This window comes from Cygnus atratus, chromosome 9 (assembly GCF_013377495.2).
Source record: "Cygnus atratus isolate AKBS03 ecotype Queensland, Australia chromosome 9, CAtr_DNAZoo_HiC_assembly, whole genome shotgun sequence".
NCBI lineage: Eukaryota > Metazoa > Chordata > Aves > Anseriformes > Anatidae > Cygnus > Cygnus atratus.
The window spans coordinates 2,077,785-2,092,239 of record NC_066370.1 but is presented as its reverse complement, the minus strand read 5'-3'; the positions used below and the strand labels follow the sequence as shown (position 1 = coordinate 2,092,239).

At 46.4% G+C, this 14,455-nt stretch overlaps 1 protein-coding gene across 1 annotated transcript; it reads right to left on the bottom strand.

Annotated features, from left to right (window-relative positions):
• Positions 1 to 3,128: 3,128 nt before the first annotated feature.
• Positions 3,129 to 5,102, bottom strand: PAQR9 (progestin and adipoQ receptor family member 9; the record flags this gene model as incomplete). The annotated part of the gene is made up of 1 exon (XM_035544910.2): positions 3,129 to 5,102. A coding segment is annotated over one exon (1,230 nt), but the record flags the coding sequence as incomplete, so codon positions are not given.
• Between the last annotated feature and the right edge of the window lie 9,353 nt (positions 5,103 to 14,455).

The following is a 14,455-nucleotide window of genomic DNA, read 5'->3' as shown; positions in this document are numbered from 1 at the left end:
GGGAACTGGCCCCGTCAACAGTCTGTTCACATTGCCACGGGTATGTCAGTCTGAAGGTCAGTGTCGGCCAAAGAAGGAAAAACACACATTTTCAGGCCATTCCCATGTGCTCCACCCTGGCCCTCATCCCCACACAGGCTCTACCACAAAAGGCCTGAAAAGCCTTTTTGGTTTTAAAGATGAGGTGTGGAGTCCTCTGCTCCCTAACCACAGTATAGACCTTATGGCAAGTACCCAAGCAATAAAAATATTATGACAAGTACTTATGCAAAAAGAGTTTGTTTTCTAGGATGTCCTTATGCATGTAGTGTGCGGATCAGACCTCCTGTCTGAGCTCTGGACATGCCTAGGGACATTCAGCCATGTGCATTTTCAAATCCAAAAGAGATCCTGCTCCCTGACAAGTCACACAAGTGCTGACATTCACTTCTACAAGAGCAAATTCAAGCACTATAATTACAGATGTCTTGTTCCACTTTTAACCTCTTTAACTCAGTTTTGTTCTGTCTATGTTCATGGAGATTCACTATTGAACATGGCAAATGGAGCAATTATCTATATAACATGTCCTTTACTGAATAAATACACACTCAAGTAGCATTTCCCTAGATATTCCTCACACTCCTTGTAACTTTTAATTTGTAGACACATTTTAAACAGACAAACGAACAAACATACATTAATTAGAACTCTTAAAAATTAATCACATCTCCCTCCACTCATTCACTCCTGATACATACAGTCTGCTTACAGTGGCTCAGAGAGGAGTACTTGCAACCAGCATGTACAAATAGTTCCACAAAGTGCTCAGGCTCATGCACGTGCCTCAACATTTTGCCAACAGAAATGTTTTGAATGAAGCAATATTCTTAATCTCAGATCCAGGTGCCAAACCTGCAGTGGGACTGGGGCTCACGGGCAACTCTTGTAACAGCAGTAAGATTCCAGTAAAACTGCGGTTGGTTGCAATCCAACCTTTATACTGTTATCTGTAGTTGAGATATATATAGACGACCCTATGTGGCCTAACTGCAAATATCAAATGTATTTTTACAAGTTAGCAACAGCCTTCTTTGACATTGCCTCTTGAGATGTCCTCTACATTGTGGCTGACAAGCACAAATACAATTCATTATACGGTATGCTTTAAAGGCCTTTTTTACGTTTGTTTTTTAATGTTGCTTATTTCTGAGGTGTCTTCTAGTGCTGAGATTTGCTGTCCCTGGCCTTTTTCATTCCTTTCTTAGTTTTTAATTGCTGGTTGGACATGCTAGTGGCATCTCCTAGGCAAGACATTTCTAAATAATTAGTTTTGAAACTTGGATGAGTCATTGGGCTCTGACTATTATGCCTCTATTATTTTAACTTGAGTACAGCATATATCAGATTTTGACCTCTTTATGAAGTTGTGGAAATTCATAGCATGACATGGTTGCAAGTCTTGATCCACTTGCTTTCTGGTGTGTTTCCATTTTTTTGGTTGCCTTTTTTTTTTTTTTCCTTTTCACAATATAAAAAACATTTCAGAGCATGACAGTGACATGAACCAACCTCTTCTCCTATGGTGCAGATCATTTTCTGCTTTACTGGCAGATAAATAAAGCAATGCCATAATTTTGATAAAAGTTACTGAAAATATAAAAAGTTAAAACTACTTCACGTAGTTTGCATTTTCTTTCAGTGCAGGCTGGCAAATGAAAACAGCACAGACAGCCAAACAGGGGTGTGCTGTTTTTTATGGACCACCACTGATAACTCACAAGTGCACAACTTGGGAGCCACTGTTTCTGACAATTCTAACCAAGTCTCTTTAAGAGACCGTATGTCACCCCACCACAAATTGTTAGCAGAATTGTGGCTGGCAAAAGATGCATATTTTTCCTAGGCCATTCCCATTTTTCACTGAGAATCTAAAATATCCAATCCACTACCATTAAAATGGTTTGAGATAAAAGACAAAATGAAGTAAACCTGTATTTTCTTTTAGTTTATGCACCTGCATAGGGAAATTTTCACAAGTCTGACATTGGTACAGGACACGCCAATTACTGGTTTCTGTGATGATTCTGACCTATATTAAGGACATGACCTCATAATCCCTATCTGCAGTCCTTCCTATATTCCTGTTATAAACAAAGGGGGCTTTGTTGTACAGAAGACTATGGGACTGGACTCAAATCGTATACTTGGAGTTCGGATGTCATGTCCATGAAAATGGGAAAGATATAAGCAGACGTGTATTTCTGTAATAGAGGGAAAGAGACTGAGTTAAAGAACCACTATGCTGTTTGTGTGGTATGACATCAGCGTTTCCCAAGGAAGTACCACCCTTCTTTTTGAAAATGGGGTATACAAGCAATTTCTCACCTGAACTTCAAGTTGTAATCCCCTGGTGTAATATTATTACATACTTGTTCTGTCAGACAGAATCAAAATGCATGTTTGAATTCTGCATATAATTTAGAAAGAAAAATCTCTTTATATGAAGAGTAGGTTAAATCTGATCTGCAGTTAGCTGTTTGTTGTGTGAGAAAGATAATACCTGGATTGGAAAATATCTCATAATTCTTCTCTTTGAAATCCACCAAAGCTAATGAATGAGGACTTCAAAACACCCAGCTGTAGCCACAACTAATCAGAATAGGATAAAGCAGGGAATTATGTTAAAGTGCCAATATCCAGTACTTGTAGGTCCTGAACTCATACTCAGCAGTACCATATTCTGCAACTAATTTTAGGATGGTAAATTTGACAGAGTGCTCTAATTAAAGAGCAGAAGAAACCAGTTCCATGTAATTCTTTAAAAGATCCAGAATGAGATCTCATGCATCAGTTACTCTCTTTACATCCACAGAACTCCCACCAAGCTTGGCAGGGGCTTATAGAAAGTCTGGCATCTGACTTTGACTCTAAAGGGCTGATTTTGGGGTGATTTACTAGGGAAGATAAAAGGGCCCCCTAGCAACCCCCCTTAATGGGACAGATGTTCCTGACACACTGAGGGAAGAGCCGTGCCATTATGCAGTGCCCTTCTCCTCCCCCCTGCCCCCACTCCAAAGTAGTTTGACCCCTTTCTTGTTCAGTTATTTTACATATCCCTGTATTTTATTTCAGAATCCAAGTGGTTACACAAACTACTCAAGCTTCACTGCCTGTCTAATTAAAGTCTCTCCATCAACTGGTAATTCTGTAATAATTCACAGCTGTTTTTGCTCTCTATTAAATCCGTTATGTTCCCTGGCTAAAAAGGCTGCAAGACCTTAAAAACTATTGATAGCTATTAATTTGTTTGCATTTAAAATCCAGTATGTGGCTACAAAGGCCTGTTACAGTATCACAGAGGAAAATAAATGTCAGTGCATAATCTGCTAGGAAATTTCACACAGGAGTTGATTAAAAGTCTATGAGTAATCATTGCACAAGTGTGTCTTCAGATGTATATATATACACATATATATATGTAGCTAATAAATATATAGCTATATATATAAACATATATATATATATGTATATACATAGCTAGTTTAAACTTAATTGTTATGAAACTAGTAAGTGGCATTCCCAGTTCATGCATTCTTCCTAGTAGCAGAACTAAATTATTTCAGCTTATGCTCTAAGCAGCAACATACCAGTAAGCGTTTGCTTGCTTCCCCTGGTAACATAGTAGTTTAACGAGCATGAGTATTTCCACCATGGTCATTTTCTCTAGCAACCTTCCACGAAAGGGACCTGGCTCTTCCACAGGCGTTTCCCCCAGGTTTCATAGCATCTCGAAGACACGCTTGGGCCAGTCTGAGGGTTGCCAGTCTGAAGGTCACTGGCTTGAAGGGTCTCCAGCCCGAGGGTTGCTGGTGGGGTGGTCACCGGCATGATCAGTCCTGCTTGCAGAGGTCTGCGACATTGAGGAACCTCCTAACCACCACGGCCAGGCAGAGCGTCAGCAGCAGCATATACCCCACGGTGCCCAAGTAGGTGGGAGCAGCCGGAGATGCCTTGAGGAACTCGGCCAGCCCATCCTCCACGTAGTGCACCTGGTCGTAGATGCTGAGGAAGGTGAAGATGTGGAAAAGCTGGTGGCTGTGCCCCACGATGTCGAAAAGCCCCGGCTGGATCCGCTCAGGGATTTTGCTGATGTTGAAGAAGGCGGCCACCAGCAGCCAGCAGTAGCGCCGGTAGAAGTAGACGAAGAGCGTAGGGTTGCGGGTGCGGAGGTCGAAGAGGAGGCTCTCCAGCATGATGGGGCAGGCCATGCTCAGCGGCATGGCGAAGACGAAGGTGCGCACGGCAAAGGGGTAGGCGCAGCAGGCAGCGCGGCTGCGGCAGCAGGCGGCCGTGCAGCCCACGGCCAGCGCCAGGGCCACAGGCAGCACCAGGGCGCGATAGGCCGCGATGGGCAGGCTGCAGTCCAGCTGCCAGCCCAGTTGCTGCTGCACGTAGTGGCTCATGGCACCGGCGTCCAGCAGGCTCAGGCCCGGCAGCAGGTAGTAGGAGTAGGCCACAGTGCTGGCGAAGCCGTAGTAGCTGATGGAGGCGTAGTCCAGGTAGAAGAAGGCAGCGCGGAGGCGTGGGGAGAGGCAGCTGAAGAGGTGGGCCGTGCAGCTCATGGCGAAGGTGAGCAGCACCCCCGAGGCGTAGCACCAGAGGGGCAGCAGGGCCGGGTGGTGGAAGGGCACGTCCCCTGCGCCCCGCAGCAGCAGCAGCCGCCCGAAGCGGCTGAGGAAGAGCAGCAGTGGGATGAAGTGGGTCCAGAAGTTGAGCGTCTCGTTGGTGGGCTGCAGCACCGAGGCCAGGCACTCCTGCGCCGAGCAGTGCAGCCGCCGGTACCCCGAGAGGATGAAGCACTCCACGAAGTCCTCGGGCACCTCGTCCCACCGCAGCAGGGCGGCGGGGCGGCCGGGCGGCGGCGCCCCCTCTTCCTCCTCCTCCTTGGCCCCCTCTCCGGCCGGCATGCTGCCCCCGCCGGCCCAGGGCCCCCCGGCCGCCCCCTGCCCGCTCCCCGCCGCTCCCCGCCGCCGCCTCCCGAGCGAGGCGGAGCCGCCGCTCCCGCAGCCGCCGGCGGAGGAGCCGCGGTGGCTCTGCGCTTCTCCTCCTCCTCCTCCTCCGCCGCCGCCGCCGCCGCCGCCGCCCCCGGCAGCATCACTCATCGCAGCGCGGGCAGTGGCGGCCCCGCCGCGGCTCCTCCCGCCCCGCCGCCCCGCATCGCCGTAACCGGAGCCCGGCGGCACAGCCAGCCCTGCCGGGGAGCCGCCCGAGGGGCCCCCGCCGCCCCGGCTTCGGTTTCCCGGCGAGGGAGGCGCCGGACACCCGAGCCGCGGTTAATGATTGATGCCGTGCGGCCGCAGCGCGCCTGGCCCGGCGGGGGGGCCCGCAAAGCCCCCGCGGAGCCCCCCGGGCCCCCCGGCCGTGCCCGGCCCCGCTCCGCGGCTCGGGGTGCGGGGCGCAGCCGGGCGGTGGCCGCGGTGCTGCATCGCGCCCGCCGTGCCAGCGGGGAACAAAGGCAGGGCAGGAGGCGGCAGCAGGAGCAGCGTGAGCCCGCCTCGCGGGCACGGCCCAGCTGGGAAATGCCCCGGGCTGGAGGCATCTGGCAAACGGGGGGGATTTCTGCAGGGCGCGCTTCGAGAGCGGGTGTCTGGGTGACATCGTGTCATGCAGGGAATGGAAAAGTTATTTTAGGCCGACCGTGCACGGCCCAGGCTGCAAAGGGTGCGTGTGGCACGGGCACAGACGGCACCCACCTTATCTCTGCGCTCCAAGCGGCGCGCTTCGTGGGGAGACTGGAGCAGGCTGACAGTAGCTGCTCTGAGTTGATCCTTAGACAAATCCTACATTTATCAGCTGTGCAGTTATGCAAGCAGCACAGTTACATAATGCGAGTATAAAAATACAGGGGAAAACACTGGAAGCTGTTAGTGTACGGTAACAAGTTATAGAATAGAATCATTAAGGTCGGGAAAGCCCTCCAATATCATGTGGTCCAACAGCACCCTACCACCACTACGCCATGTCCCCAAACACCACGCCCAACCTTTCCTTAAACACCCCCAGGGACGGTGACTCCACCGCTTCCCTGGGCAACCCAGAACCTGACCGCTCTTTCTGGTTGGAAGTAAAGAGAAGTTGGAAGTAAAGAGAAGATAGCACAGAAATTTAAGTATCTTGCAGGCTCAGGTAGGAGTCAGAGGATGGGATTGTCCTCTGCTGTTTCAGTGTATTTCCTTTTCGTTTGCTCTCAGTACATGTGGATGGTCTTAAATATCTTATAGCTCTAGGTTTTCATTTGTCTCTTTACACTGTCATATTCAGATATATATGTATGCTCTTATAGTATAAACTGAGGTCCGGTGTAATTAGGACACTATGTCCTAAGATTTTTATAAAAATCTTTTATTCAATAGTGAATCATGACAACATGCAAAATCTTGTGAACATACAGGTGACCAGAAATATGTTTTTAAAAACTGGTACAAAGGAAGTAGTAAAAATGTGTTGCTGAAAGTGATTTTCAGTGCATATTTCATTACAGAATAAACACTGATTTTACAGAACTGCCAAAAGTAGGGCAGACTGAAGACACCGCTTAAAATCTTTATAAAAATTACACAGGAGTCTTGCCAGAAAAACAAACACAACTGAACAGTGCTGAGAAGTCAACGGGAGGAGTAGAATATTAAACTAAGGGACCTGTGTGTTAGATAAGGGGCCTGATGTGTTCTGCTGTCCATGTATCAGAACACATGGGCAAGGGGTGGGCACGTGTGATGGGCAGCACACAGGAACATACCCACTCGACGCTCCTTGGGGAAGCAGGGCGCCAGTGGCTGTGGGATCTGCAGTGTGTGAGTTAGGGAAAGCCTCTTTGGGTTTAAACAAAAACTGCCCAGCCTCTGGTAGGGGCTGATCTTCTGAGGGACCATTGTGTGCTGCAGAGGCCTCCCAGAGGACGAGATGGGCTGGATGCTGTGCCAAGGCAGCATCGCCGTGGATGTCCCTGCCAGTGAGGCAGTTGGCAGCGGGAAGGTGTTTCCTCCCCTGCCCTGTTCCCACTGCACCGCGCCTGCAGGTTCTCAGCTCTGGGGCTCTGGTGATCATTTCACCCGAGTCCCAAGTGCCGCTTTCATTTACGGTGGTGAATGCCATCATGGGCCTTAGGCAGGCAGACCTAAGTGGCTGTGGTCTTCAGCCTCCCTCTTCAGGGTCAGGTAAGGAGAGGTGGGTGGCTGGGAGCAACGTGGCGTTAGAGCTGTGCTACAAAGCCTGTTGGAAAACCACCAGCAGCTGCTGCAACAGATGGTGGCTACACACCAACAGCATCCGCGCTGGTGGGAACTGCTGGCCTGGCAGCAGGGCTCATTCGGCACTTTCTGGCTTTCCTGCAACTGCCAGACTCCCATAGGTGAGGGAGGCATGTAGCCCTCTTGCCTCAGGGAGTACTGGGGTATCTCCTGGCTTCCTGCAAGAAACACCTGCCGGGGCTGTGTTTTTATGGGGAGCAGCCCAGGCTGGGAGCAGCAGGTGGAATTTGCTTGTGGTTAAAGGGTGCCCCAGTCCCGGCAGCCACCTGACTGTCTGGGGATTGGGGATGACTCTCACTGCTTTCACTGCAGTGAAGAGACGTGTCTGGAAATGTCTCCCTACTACTGTTGTCTTGTAGTGTTTTAAGATGATATTTGTGGGGATGGAGGCTTCCTGTTTTGCAGCGCTGGGGTCAGCGAGGAAGATGCTGAATACAGTGCCTGGGCTCCTTGGAAAGAGGATGCTGTGAACTCATCAATTCTGCCCTGCTGTGCTAAGCCTGCAGCGGTATCCCCAGGCTGTATCCCTGTGCACCCTAGACTGTGGGCTAAAAGAGAAAAATGTTTTTCAGCTGGTGCCTCACAGGGAAGGAGAGCAGATCACCACCCCGTGCTCCTTGAGAGAGGCCTGGCTAGAGCTGAGAATCACTTGAGAGACTTGAACATGCCAGCCTCTTCTGGAGGAAGAACAGGCTCACGGTAACTATCTAGTTTTGTTTGCTCTGTTCCTGCGGGTATACCCACTAACACTGTGCTATATATAAATACAAGCAGTACCACAGATAAATCAGAAGTTTCTTTTCTCTGCCCATATCTGAGGATCCAGCTTTGGCTTGTCCCATGTGCTCAGGTGATGTCACACATGTATGAATGGGGTCTCCTTGTCTGGACAGAAAGTGCCACGGTGATCTCAGAGCATCTAAAGATCACTGTTCACATAATTTCCTGTAGCTTTAGCAGCTACATTAATGAAACTCATTACCAGCAATCTGGTTCCTTTTTTTTTTTTTTCCCAGGGCTGCTGTCTCACAGGAGAGAATGGGCTCTGAGGACAGATTGGGCTTTCATAAAGATGACGGTATGCATCTTATATAGAGTTAATTATTCTGCTCCCAAGCCAGCTGGAGTAGTGTACTTGGAACCTTACAATTTAAAGCACTTATGACTTCAAAATAGCCTCTTATTTGTATGTAGTCCATCAAGGTTAGTATTACTTGACTATTATGTGGTAGGGAAGGGAAAGTCAAGACATTTGGAGGTCACAGAGAGGAGTCCACATACTGTTGTGTGAGAAGAAGCCTCAGTACATTTCTCCAAACCAGAGTTTATATTTAGAAGGGCATGATCAGCATATACCAGGGTTTCTTCTAGCATGTGTAGAGTGTTCTGCAGGCTTTGTCTCAAAATAACCTTTGAGAAGACTCTTAAAACAGTGATGAAAACACTGTCTAATGAGGTAAATAATGGTCGATAGTGTTAATCAGTGCTGGCACGAAGACTCAAAGAAAAAGATGTGCCAAAATACCAAATGTGGTGTTGTTTCTATATTATACTTTCATTTTATTCACAGTTGAAGTCCTTTCACAATATATCATTTTGTCTGCAATAGCAAAAGCCCTGTAAGATATTCTGAATTACTTCAATCATCCCCAATGAAATTATGACTTTCAGTTAGCTAATTTCCACTTTTGCCCTCTAATATACTCAGCATGCTAGGGAGGAGGTTGTACTTAGCCCTCCTGTTATCCGTTGCTTTTCTGAGTGAGTAAAGAAATTAACTTAAATCTACAGCCAGGGAGAAAGTCCTCTTGTTAGCAAGCACTGGTAGTGTTTGGAAGATTTAAGATGCTTTTGAAGATACACCTTCAGCCTCACTCAGTCAGCCCATTCACCATGGCAAACATTGTTCTTTAAGAGTTCTTGCTTGATATAATACTTTACCATGAAACACTCTTGCTTTAATTTCTTTTGCCTTTTCTATATTTTTACCTTCAAGCCAGATTTTACTCAACTCTTTCTTAAAAAGAAATTTTATCTGAGTAAAAACATTTAACCTGTTTGCTCTGGATTTTTATCTTTCTTCACTAAAATCTGTTCAGTAAATCTGAATCTGTTCTGACACCCGCCACAGAGCCACACTGACCATGGGCAAGGATAGAATTTGGCTCTATTCATTTAAAAAGGGTAGGTGTTAAAGGAAGAGAAGCTCTAGCCTAACCTGACTACGTCTAATGTAGCTCATCTTTGCAGATCCTCTGGGAGAACATCTGAACAGACACAGTCACACTAACATTTAGTTCCATATGACTTTTTCCATCCTTTTTCAAGTATGTATCAATCTCTTGAAATAATGTCTTGATGAGTAACTTTCTACTGCACCAATTATGAGCTTTTGTAATAATTGAGTAGGCATAGAGCTTTGATCTAGTATTGAAGAGATTAACTTGCCTTTAGCCAGGCTACCGCATCTTTTTCAGACTGGATAAACAGGAATCCTTGCATCACGTTCTCCTTCTTGAGTAACTAATTAGGGCCAATTATACTTTATAAACATTATTCCTTAATAGATAAGCAAAGAAAAGTGAAAATGATACTTGTATTTTCAAGCCTTGGCTATAGTATTATTACTATAATAATACAGGTTAAAAAAGCTAGATATGGTAAAGGAAACTCACACAATCATGGCTGCATAACAATTTTTACTTTAACCACTCTTTCACCAGGAGCTTCTAATTTTCTGCTCTGTTTACCGTCAAGATGAACATTTTCAAGTTTGTTCTCTGTATGCTTTAAAAAACTCTAAACACTGTACAAACTGCAAAAAAAAACCACACCACGCATTTAAAGAAAATTTCTCTGAATGGTGTTTTTTTTTAATTTGTTTTTTAAAGGTCTTGTTTTTGAAAGATATGGGACAGATCTTATGTTTTTATGGACAGCAGCAAATCTGAACATAAGTATTGCAGTGGAATTAGTTTCACTGTGATAAGAATAGCATGTTGGTTATATATGTATTTCATGTATGTTTTCTATGATCAAAATCCAGCACTGTCCTACCTACCAGGTGCATATAGCAAGCACAAAGAACAGCCTGTCCTTTGTGAGGACTGCACGTCTGAAGCCTCACTCGCAAAGTGCATGGCTAAGGAACGAAGCAACACAGAGAAGGCTCCAGCCAGGAGACCTAGCAAGAGCAACAAGTCCAGGCTGTAGGGAACTTCGGAGCCAAGTTGCCTCTCTCGGCCACCCTGTTGTTCTTTTTTGTTATTCTGGGGGTCCCTACTAAAGTGTCTCTGTTCAGCCTGGTAGCTCCTAGCAGCCCAGATAGCATCTGTTCTGGCTGTGGGCACCAACTGCATCTCCTCTCTACCTTGCCCCCCTCCCATGCTGCACACCCATGGCTTCCTAGCAGTATGTGAGTATACGGGGAGGATGTGTCTACCTATTTTGGGAATCCCTGCATAGTGGCTTTCAATCTCAGGGGTGTGAGGAGAGAGGGGTGCTCTGGCCTGAGATGAGAGGGACGGAGAGAGCTCCTCTGAAAGTGGGCAAAAATGGCCAGAAAGACAAGGGTAATGTGCTGCAGCATGTGGTTTATTTAATGTAGTTTAATGTTAATTATTTAAGATAATTAATGACTTTCCTCAGTATATATCTGTACCTAATGATATCTGTAATTGTAACAACAGTTAATAACTCCCACATTTGCATACAACCAGAGCTACCTCATTATAATGAAAAATGTCTGATAGTTCCTTTTCAATATTATTATTTGTCTATCCTTTCCAGCATGAAATTTCCACAGACTTCTGCGTCTCACTGCTTCCTTTCCTCTTTCCCCTTCCTCTCCCATTAAGCCAAGGGCATGGACATGTATTGTCAGTTACTAACTGTACGTGATTGCTACTGTACTATTGCTATGTGTTATATATAGCACAGATTCAGTACAGTTCATTCTGAAAAAAGTATCTTTAGAGATGACCTTTAAAACACTAACTATATCTTTCTTGTTTTTGCCTCTCACAGCAGGCCCTGGATCATGATGCTCTTAATTTGGTGCAGTTTATTAATTACAAAAAGAGTACAGAAGCTGAGCAGTAAGCAGAGGATTTAAACAATGAGGTGGATAATTTAAAAGGATTAATGAGGTGGATTAAATAAAGGGATTGAGGCCAAATGGAGCACAAATTTTTGAAACATTAGTGGCCCCAAACCCCTAGCATCCAAGGACACTTTTCTCTTTCCATTTTGATATTTTCTTTTTACCCAGAAGTGTCAGTCTCTCTTTCAAACCAGGTTTATTAACACAGTCCCAGGAGAGCTGAGCATACCTAGCCTCTCCTCCTGTGGCACTAAGTGCCCTTTCTATCCAGTACTAGTTCCCAGCTGGTCTGCTTCCAACTCATTGTTGCACCTGTTTCCACTACCACATTAAAAACAAAAGCAAAGCAAAGCAAAAAAAAAAAAAAAAAAACCAACACCCCCACCCCCAACCCCTAAAGGAGGTCATGGATGATACTAATCCTGTGCTTCTACAATCTGCTGAAGTGGTTTGCAAGAAAACAGTAAGAAAGATGGAGGAAAATGATTCTATTGGGATTGTGAAACAATAGAAGCTTGCCTAATCCACCTCTAACACTTCCTGGCCCCAACACCATTCCTTCCTGTGGAAAGGCTTCTCTGTGTGAGGCAAGTTTGGAGCACAACAAATCCTAGAAAGACTGAAGGAATTGTCCCCAGTTCCTGCTGTCAAAGGATGAGTTTTATTTCTCCCTCCTCCTCTTAAACTGACAGTGATTCTACTTCAGATTTGTGCAGAGCCTTGGGGCAGTTACAGAAAATGGTGTGGTGCAGGTGGCTGCAGGAACGGAGAGCCATCCTCTGGGATGGAAGGTGAGAGGCTAGCTGGTGGTGCTGTGTAAGCAGTAGGCATAGCAAACCCTGGTTGTGGTATTTAAATTAGGTTCTCCTCTGAAGGGAACTCAATAAACATTGGATATATTTTAATCCTTAGCTCCCAATCCATTACCAGATAATTTTTGCATATTTAATTGGAGAGTAAAGCAATTTGTATCTACATAATTATTTGTATTAGTTGGCTATTTTTGGCATGATTCAGGAAGTAGAAATTATAAATATCATGATACTGATACCACTGCCCATTCTGACCTCGGGAAGCTCACCTGTGGAGAGTGCAGGTTTCCCTGCAGGTGGCTTCAGGTTATTTTCCCTTGTCAATTACTAATATAAATAGCAGTTTGGAGTTTGGGCCCACCCTGTACTGAGCTGTATGGGGCCACCCCTCCCAGCAGTAGTATTGCCCAAACTCCAATTGCTCGGAGTAGGCAGGAGATAACACACCGCTGTGCCCAGTCCCTCCCTTGAGCAATGCTGCCCGAGGCAGCTCAGCGACACCAGCGATGGTTTCACCCAGCGGGATCCCCGGTACTCACAGGCCGGAGCAGCAGGGGACCAGCACCCGACGCGGCCACCTGGCGGTGCTGCGGGGCGGTGCAGCTCCGGGAGCCCCGGGCCGGTGTGCCGGCCTGCCCCGGGCCGGGAGAGCTCCCTCGGCTGCCCTGGCTCCGTGCGGGAGCCCGGCGAGGCCCTGCTGCAGACCTCGGGCGGCTGCTTTCCCCCGGTGCGCTGCCTCCTGCCCATCAGCTGCTCGCCTGAGGCACGGAAAAGGGCTGTGGATAGCTTTTACTGTTGTCTGCGCTGCTGGACGTACGTAGTGATCAAGATTTTCCATTTCTGAGTGAGATATTTCTCCTTTTTGAGCTCTGAAGTGATTGTTATTTTTCATAATGCGATTAGTTCCACTAATACAAATGCGCAGTCCTTTTTGTTGTGATCTATTTGACAGTAAGTTTCAGGGCCTGTACTATGACAATAGCTTCTCTTTAGGTATCGTTCTATCATCTCCAGTTTGTATCTCTCCCTCTACTACCAAAGCTGATGTTCCCAGATCCTTTAAACTCAGTGAGCTTTCAGCACCTGTGTGTTTCTATGATGTATGGAACAAGAGCCATAAAAAGACTCACATCTAAAACTGCTACCTTCAGGACAGCTGCTGGCAGAGTAATGTGCTCTCTTCAAATCATCTTCCTGAGAAGCTGGACGCACACCTTCTGCAATCAGTGAGGTTTCCTGAAGATCTTGAGTCAGTCTGAGGAAGATGTGCAGGTACAATCTAATCTAGAAGTAAGGGAAGCAGAGAGGCCTATTTCTGTCCTTCACCAAGACACAGATTAACCTCATACCAAGTTCCAGGTGTATGAATAGTCTCATTAAAAGCAACAGAATTACTTCTGCACTTAAAGTTAAGCATGTGTTTAGGTACCTTTATGAAGTGAGGTCTATGTTCTTTGTTACCTCAGCTGGTCATTGTCCCCCTTCCTTCCTCCTCCAGTGTGTTATTTTGTCAGATTTTTTTTTCTGTTATGTTCTGTTTTCCCTTGCACTGCTCTTTAAATTCCCAACTCCCTTCACTTTTTATGCTCGTGCTCTTTTTTTTTTTTTTATCCTTTTCACACTCTTTTTCTGCTTTCTTTTGTGGTTATTATTGTAGGCCCTGCTCCCCTCTGTAGCTTACAGGACGGTAGGTGTTGGGAGTTGGTGGATTCAAAGCTTTCATGCATTTCTGCACACCTACCATCTTTTTCTTAAGTATTATCTCAGCCCCAGCATCTTTCATGTCATGATGAAAACCCCTGAAAACATGGAATGTGAGATTCACATGAAATGTAATGTGTCATAATCTCTACTTAAGCAGTGTTCAATAAAAAAAGTTGCTATGGTGTTGTGCTATCAAGCCCAGGAACAGGGGATCTGCTGTGCTATCCTTTTCCTTATTTATTCCTGGGCTTTTCTTGATGTGATGTAGTGTTTTGATGTTGTTCAGACCAGTGTTGTTTCTGTTTCAGTTTGTTAGGTGTTTAGGGGCAAATCTCACCTCTAAATTGCATGACCGTGCACTGCTCAGTGTCTGGGAACACAGAGCAGTGGTTGAAGAGAGCTGTGCAGACTAGAGCACTGGGCTCTGCAGCCATGCAATGCGCTGTCTATTCTGCACATGCTGATCTTGTGTGAGACCTTCCCATCTAATACATATGTGGGGCCATTTCTGTGCACCCAGAGCACTACAGACATCTCCATGCAGC